The following is a 7,570-nucleotide window of genomic DNA, read 5'->3' on the forward strand; positions in this document are numbered from 1 at the left end:
GGGGTCTCGCTCTTGCTCAGGCTGGTCTTGAACTCCTGAGTTCAAACAGTCCTCCCGCCTCAGCCTCCCAGAGTGCTGGGATTACAGGTGTGAGCCACCGTGCCCGGCCTCTCATCTTCTTTTTCCTAGAGGGGCATCTATGCTGATGTAAATGAGTCCTATCAGTCCTTGTGGATTTGTTAACATATTACAGCCTAAAACTTAAGAAGAAGGAAATCCACATAGGAATTTCTGCTTTACTCTTTTGTGAGTCTCCTCTAGGGTAACTTTCTTTGGGTCACTGGAAATGCAGTAGAAGAGTTCAAAGCTGAGCCTACAACAACTTCTGAGCCCAGACTTGGCTGATACATGGTTTCCCTTCTCACATTCATGTTTCCTGGTGTTTAATGGGATGTCATTTCGGAGGCAAGAAAGTGTTGAAAATCTCACCCCCTGCACATTTGCATTTTCCAGTGAGGGCCTGGGTGGTGGATCTGCTCACCCCGATATTTGCTTGGTCAGTCTTCAATTTCTCTATGTCTCTCGTCTCTGTCTGCCTCTGTCCCTGTCTCTCTCAAGTTCACATATTACAAAATGCATAAATTATAAAATTAAAAATGTCCGAATGATCCTTCTTCCTGTTGATTTTCATTAGGCTAATTTCAAACGGTTACTGATCTTTCATTGGGAACTGCAGCCTTCAGATCTGTAGCCGTCCTTCAGAGAAAGAAGATAAGTAGCAATGTTATTGAATTCCTGATTGTGTATGCAGTGTATCAACTATCAATGCTAAAAGCATTAACTGTTAATATTTCCTGCCAATTCTGGAAACAATAAAATAGAAAAAATATTCCTGTGTTCTTTTACCATTAAGCCATGATATTAAAATAGTCTAACTTTGTCATTCCCTTTAGTGCTGAGGGTAGCAGTTCATTAATATGACTGTGAATTGTAGCCAGGGAGGTGCTGTTTTAGAATCCACCTCCTTTAGAAAGTGAAAGGATGGAACATCCAGACAGCAAGCAAAACTCAGGGCTCTTCCGGGAAAGCCAGGATACAAGGCCATCCCAATTCTACCTGACAATGAGATGGTTTTTCTTTCTGCATGTTGTTACCCCTCCAGCTGCTGGTGGCGCTGATGAAAGCCTGGAGGAATCCCTTGCTCCGCTCTTTGTTATATTGGAAGGTACAAGATGGCCTGTCTCGAAAAAGTATCAAATTGAAATTTAAAAAAGAGACAAAAATAATTTTAATGTGGGGCTAGAAGTCGAGTCTGTGCTTGTAGGTATTGTTTGTTAAAGTGCCGTGTTGCAGAAGGGAAGATCAAGGCACGAATCAGTTGAGGAACCTTCACAAGACTACCGGCTGAATGCAGAGCTGGGACCCCAGACTCCCCGCATTTGATCCCGCCGTGCTGGGTGGCCTCTGATTTGCACCTGACTATGGGGTTGCCTAAGCCCCTGGACCATGTTAGGAAAACCCCTGGTCCTTTTGAGCCTCAGCCTCCACACCTAAAAGGTGAGGATGATGCGGTTACTCTGTGTCATTCAAGAGCTTATTGTGAGGACCAAAAGAAAGCATGTACCGAAAGGACTTCGTAAAAGACAAAGAATAATGACAGGTGCCAACAGAGTATAAGAAACAACACAGCAAGTGCTACGTAGCCCTATAGCACATTCTGTGTCCTGCATTTGGAGTGGTGCATCCTTGGGGGCTGTTTAACAGGTTCCTCCCGTCCCTGTGATTGCAATGGCGAGATCTAGAGGCCTGCCCAGGTGCGCGTTCCATTTTAGGCGTGGTATTTTTAGAGTTGGGATAGCGAGTAGACACCACCACCTGTGCAACAGGCCTTGGAGACAAACAACCAACCCCAGTGTGTGGACCTTTTAGGGCTCTGATTCTAAGAAAGCACCTCCCAAAAAGGCACTCGTGAAATAATCGGGATCATTTGAACACTGATTGGCTATGACATTATATTAAGGATCTAGTATTGACTTTTTTCCAGAGATGATAATAGGGTCGTGGTGATCTTTTTCAAAACAGTCCTTTTCTCTGAGTAACACATTGCAAAGTACTCTCAGATGGGCATCTTTGAAATGAGTTATTATTCTTTGAAATAATCTAGGAGGAAGGAGATTCTCAAGGTATGAAACAAGATGAACTACATGTGGAATTCGGGTGGGAGCTACACGAAGGTTCATTATGCTGTTGTTGGCACGAAGGGCACAGTCCGAAGGTGAGGATGCCGCTGCACCACGCCCGGCAGCTCCTATGTGGCATTGACAGGAGGCACGGCATAGCAGGTGGCCTTTCTTGCTTATTTTAGAGCTATTGACATCCATTGGCTAGGTCACTATTTCCCTGTGTGTCTACAAAATGGCCACACTCCTCATTTATTACCTGGGCTACTTTTGTAGAGAGAAGCTTTTCCTTGTAAACCATTTAGTGACCCTGAAATATGATGTGGCCAGGACAGGCAGGTCAAATGTTTCATTACTCCCCTTTCTTTAGCGGTTTCTAAGATAAGGAGCCCGGATGTAGCCCACCCAGCTCTGCCTGGCGCAGGGCTGCTCTCTTCTGCCCTCTGCTGGACTGGACGTCACACAGACACCCATGTGGTCAACCCCTTAAGTCATGGGGGGGTCCCCAACCTTGTCATCAAACCTCATCTCTTTTGTTTTTCTCCTCTGAGGTCTATGTTTTGAAATACAGACCTTGTATTTCAGACAAGATGCACTTAACATCTATTTATTTTCCATTTTAATTAACAAAAGACATAAATAACTGTGGAACAGAACTTCTGAGCAGAAAAGAAAACCAGTGTTATTAAAATAAATTGATATAATGCAAGCCAAAACAAATGATGTTTTACTTAGGTTTATTGCTGATTAGATATACATAATTTTTTTGTTCAGTTTTTACACTGTCGGAAATCATGCCTAACCTGCGTTGCTGTCTTCCCTTATCTGCAACCCCAGAAGGCTGTGAGCTGTGCTCTGCCACGACCCCTGCAGTGCTTTGCACTGAGTGGAAGCTCCACAGACCTCCTTTGACGACTGGATTCTTGGTGGCATGGGGTACGCCCTCATCGTAAGGCCTTAGGAAGAGAAGGCACAGAGGTCTTGCTTTAAGCACAACTGTGTTTCAGTGTTTCATGTAATTCAATAAGCTGTCACTCCACTTTTTCAAACAGCACGCGGAGGTGTTGGGACACCTTCCAATTCTGTATTCCTGGCTTTGACATTTCCTCCGGCAGCGAGCAGTACCATAGCCGCAGATTCTGTCCACTTCAAGTTCACTTCTCGCTAGACAGCAGGATAAGTGACCGTGGTTAATTGTGCCCTAGCACCGAAAGGCCGGACTGGCGGCAGCTTTCTTCGCGGGAGAGGTAGAGAACCCCGGAACGGGGCGGCCCAGCTCTTCCCAACACCCCGACTCTCCTCTGCTTTCCTGCCTGCCTGACTTGGCCCTCTGGTTCCCAGCCAGTTTTCTTTCTTGAAAATAAAAATCAGTCCATGTCACACCTCTTTTCTAAAATCCCTACAACAGTGTACCATTACTTTTCGATAAAATCTAAACAAACCACTGGGTCTCCAAAGCTATCTTGATCTGGTCCGGGCCACCTCTTCCAACTCATGTTGCTCCACTGTGGCCCTCGCGCCTGCCATGACACGGCGCCAGCTGGCTCTGCTATCCCAGTGCCTTCACTCGCACTGTCCCCTCTGCCTGGACGGTTTTCCTCCCCTCCCGTGAACGCACTCTTCCAACGTTCATCTCTCAACCTTCAGGTCACAGTGCTGGGGCGCTGCTCCCTGTTTGTTCCCTTTGTGTAGTTAAACGCCCCGCACCATTTTTCTCCCTGCGTGTGTTTTATTCTTTTGTATTATCTGTCCCAAGTTGTAGTTACATATTTTTTTCATTTTTTGCTCTTCTAATTTAAATGTAAGCTCCCTGAACATGAGGACCGTGTCTGCGCCGCTTGCTGGTGAGTACCCAGCGTGAGGTACGTGACACGTGCTCAGGAAGAGCCTGCTGAGTAAATGACTGGATAGGCTAGACCAGAATAATCCAGAATAGACTAGAATAGACCTGAGTAGAGCAAACTGGAACAGACCAAAATCCTGATCGTGTGGACCTTGCCCTGGAGCAGTCTGGGGGAGATGTGGATTTAGTTACTCTGTCTCAGGAGGTGCTCACTGAGGCTGAAAGCAGCTTTTTAAACCTCGTTACCAGACGTGCCAAGCTGGTAGCATCTTACAGCAAGCCCAGGAGAGCCCAGAAGCAAGGCTGCTGGTGGAGATGAAGACAGATTGAAAGAACCTCGTCGTGTAGGACTGGTCTGAGGTTCTCTCGCAAACTCAGCAGGACCCAGGTTGGGGGAGGGTGTCAGGAGGACACTGGGGAGCAGAACGTCTGCTGTGCAGCCGGACCTTGGCAGAGATGGGGGCTCTTCCTTATTGCACCTGAGTCCCTCTCTCCTCCCAGCCACCGTCTGTCCGTTTTCTACAAAGCAGAGGTGCAGGAGAACTCAACGGGGCTGATTATCCTTGGACCGGGGTTTTATGTCTTTCCTTTGTCCTAGTAAAGAAAATCCTCATCTGTCCAAAGCTTAGGTGTCAGGGCTGTTGGGTTGGGGCACAGGTGGGAACTAAGAAGCGGTTTGACTGAATCACATGCTTGACAGCGTACTAAAGAGGCCCACGGTCAGGGAGGCCCCCGGGGGGCAGGGAGGAAAGCCTGTTTTGCTGTAACCTCCACCACTGAGGTCAGAGTAGAAGGCAATGAAGAAAGGAGTGAGAGGAGCTGCAATATTTATTATGCTGAGTGATTATGTAGAGGCTGGGTAGGGGATAGACGACTTCTGATGTGTTTGGAGCCAACCACTTTACAGCATGGGGTTAGAGGAGCAACAGGAAGCCACTGTGTGTGCTCAGGGAATATGAAGCTTAGAATTAGTGGAGAAGCAGAATAGACTAGAAAGACAATACAATCTTCACAGTGCTAGAATGTCAGTTCCATGTAGGTGCTCAAAAGCCATCTATTTAGAGATGGGAATTAAGTCCTAGAGAAAGAAAGTGACTAACCTGAGGTCACACAGCAACTTAGGTTTCGGAGCCACAATGAAAACCCAGCTAGTATGTCTTATAGTCAAGGGAATCAGAATATGAAAGGGAGAATGTAATCTATGAACCGAGCAACAAATATATTCTAAGCAATAAATGGAATATTTACTCATAGACCCAGTCATGCTGGGTCTCTTTCTGAATAAGCAATTGCCCTCCTCTGCGCTCATTCCCAGTCCTTGTGGGTGTTTGAGGGGCTGACGGTTTTTGAGAGCCAAAGTTACCCAAAGCAGGAGCAGCAGGAGATGCAGGTGGGCAGTGTTCCCTCGTTCACCCTCACCCACCTCTGTCTGCTACTTTCTCCCAGATCTGTGGTCCCCCACCCCCACCCTGGGCCGCACAGCAAGAGGTGAGTAGCAGGTAAGTGAGCAAAGCTGCATCTGTATTTACAGCCGCTCCCCATAGCTCACATCACCGTCAGTGTGGCCATTAGATTCTCATAGGAACACGAACCCTACTGTAAACTGCGCATGGAGGGATCTAGGTTGCGCTCCTTATGGGAATCTAACACCTGATGATCTGAGGTGGAGCTGAGGCGGTGATGCTAGTGCTGGGGAGCAGCTGCAAATACAGATTATCATTAGCTGAGAGGTTTGACTGCACAATAAATACAAATTGCTTCAATCATCCTGAAACCATCCCCCTACCCCAGTCCGTGGAACAAATTGTCTTCCATGAAAATGGTCCCTGGTGCTAAAAATGTTGGGGACTTCTGTCCCAGATCATCTTCCTGCTAAGATCTTTTCTTAGACCACACTGCAGAGGCCAGTCTGACTTTGCCCCCAGCAGCGCAGTGCAGTGACGGCCCCCGTCTCTTCACGTCACTCCCTGGCCCTGCAGGGACACCTGACTTGGGCTTTCTGTCTTGACAGGTTCTTTGTCTTGTGGTCATAGGTCGAGGGAAACCTGTCTTTTGATAAATAAATTACTCTCATATTTTGACAAGCCTGGAATATGCTGACAGCAGGATTTTATAGAAGCGTCCATGAGAAATGACCCAGGAAGACAGGACAAGGAAGGAGTGAGCTAAACACCTACCCTCTGAGAAAAATGATTAACCCATGTGAATCACTGCAGAGATCCCATCAGAAGGAGGGGAAGGACGCATGCTGGGCTTCTGGGCTTCTTCAGAGCCTCGGAAAACCCAGGAGGCAGCTTGGGAGAGAGGATCACGTGAGTTCCATGAATCATAACAATTGGTTTGGTCCCAGCACAGCTAGATGTGTTAAGCAACGTCAAGAAAATTACTTCCATTCACTATACTATTGGCTCAGCTTTTGAAAGGAGGGTCTTAGGTTAGATGATCTCTCCATATCTAATATTATAAAACTGTATGCTTCTTGGTACACAGATTAACATAGGAGTCAGAAGATTGCTGACATCTCACTCTAACTTTGAAATTTCCTTAGCAGACTCCAAAGACACCTGCTATTTGTGTTATTAATAAATTACATTTTTGCCTCCAAAATTCACTGCATTCCTCTTGATCCTAATTTTCTGAACTGATATGAAAAGTTGTAAAATTTATAAGGAAGGATAGGCCCCCTTTCCATGCAGAGCAAAGCTATTCAGAAGGAGGCAGATGAGAGAAGCCGTCTCGTTCCACAAAATCAACAAGGAACGCCTGCAGCTGCCCTGCAGTGGAGTAAGTATGGCTGGTAGGTCCCCGTCGCTAAGGAGTCCAAGAGGAACCACTACCACGGGCAGCTAGCTGGAGGTCAGTGACATCTAAGAACCCTGACTCCTGCCTTTGTCTTTCTCCCTAGAGCCATAAGCCTCACAGCTGGGAGGCATGTGTGAAGACTGCCCCTCACTGCGTTTCACTAATGGACCCACTGAAGACAAAGCGATAAAGGCTGGGATTGAGGAAGGTTGCTGAATCCTTTGGGATTTTTTTCTAAATCAAGTTTTTCTCCCCACCTCTCATCCTCTGCCACGGTGTGTATTTCCAGCCAAGAGCCTCTTTTTACCTGGAAGATCTTGGGAGAGCAGAAGAGAAATGGCTAAGAGCAGCACAGGGATCCTCATGGCGCGGAGACTGCTGGACCAAGCAAGGGCAGGTAGGAGGGAATCAGCCCCAGGCAGGACGGGCCAGCTGTTTTTATGACTAGTGCTGCTCCTGATTACTGAAGCTTGTCAAGGGTCAGTGTTGCCCGTGAGCGCCAAGACGCAGTGTGAGGGGGCGGCGTGGGGGCATTGGAAATGTGGGCTCGGCAGAGTTCGGGGCAGGGACAGTGAGCGTGGTGTGGGCAGTCCAAGTCGCATCATTTGCCTCCCCATCAGAAACAAGAATTGGATCAGATGATCTCTGAGATACCCTTGGGCCTCGACATTCTGTGATTCTGGTGAAAGGACTTTCCGTTCTGTTTCAGTTAAACTGGTATGAAATTGCTCCAGGTGTATATCAGTCAGGAGTTTCTTGTCGAAAATATCGGTGTAGGTAAGTGGGGTTAGAGTCCATCCCTCCC

At 47.3% G+C, this 7,570-nt stretch overlaps 1 protein-coding gene across 1 annotated transcript in view; it reads right to left on the reverse strand.

Moving 5' to 3' along the window:
- Positions 1-7,130, reverse strand: part of LOC105811623 (sperm-associated antigen 11-like) — a 15,669-nt gene extending 8,539 nt beyond the window's left edge. The window contains exon 1 of the mRNA XM_012645874.1: positions 7,073-7,130. Coding sequence (XP_012501328.1) covers positions 7,073-7,130 — 58 coding nt within the window. The remainder of the gene's footprint in view (positions 1-7,072) is intronic.
- Positions 7,131-7,570: the final 440 nt, after the last annotated feature.

The sequence above is a fragment of the Propithecus coquereli genome, unplaced genomic scaffold, assembly GCF_000956105.1.
Source record: "Propithecus coquereli isolate 6110/MARCELLA unplaced genomic scaffold, Pcoq_1.0 Scaffold238, whole genome shotgun sequence".
NCBI classification, from domain to species: Eukaryota; Metazoa; Chordata; class Mammalia; order Primates; family Indriidae; genus Propithecus; species Propithecus coquereli.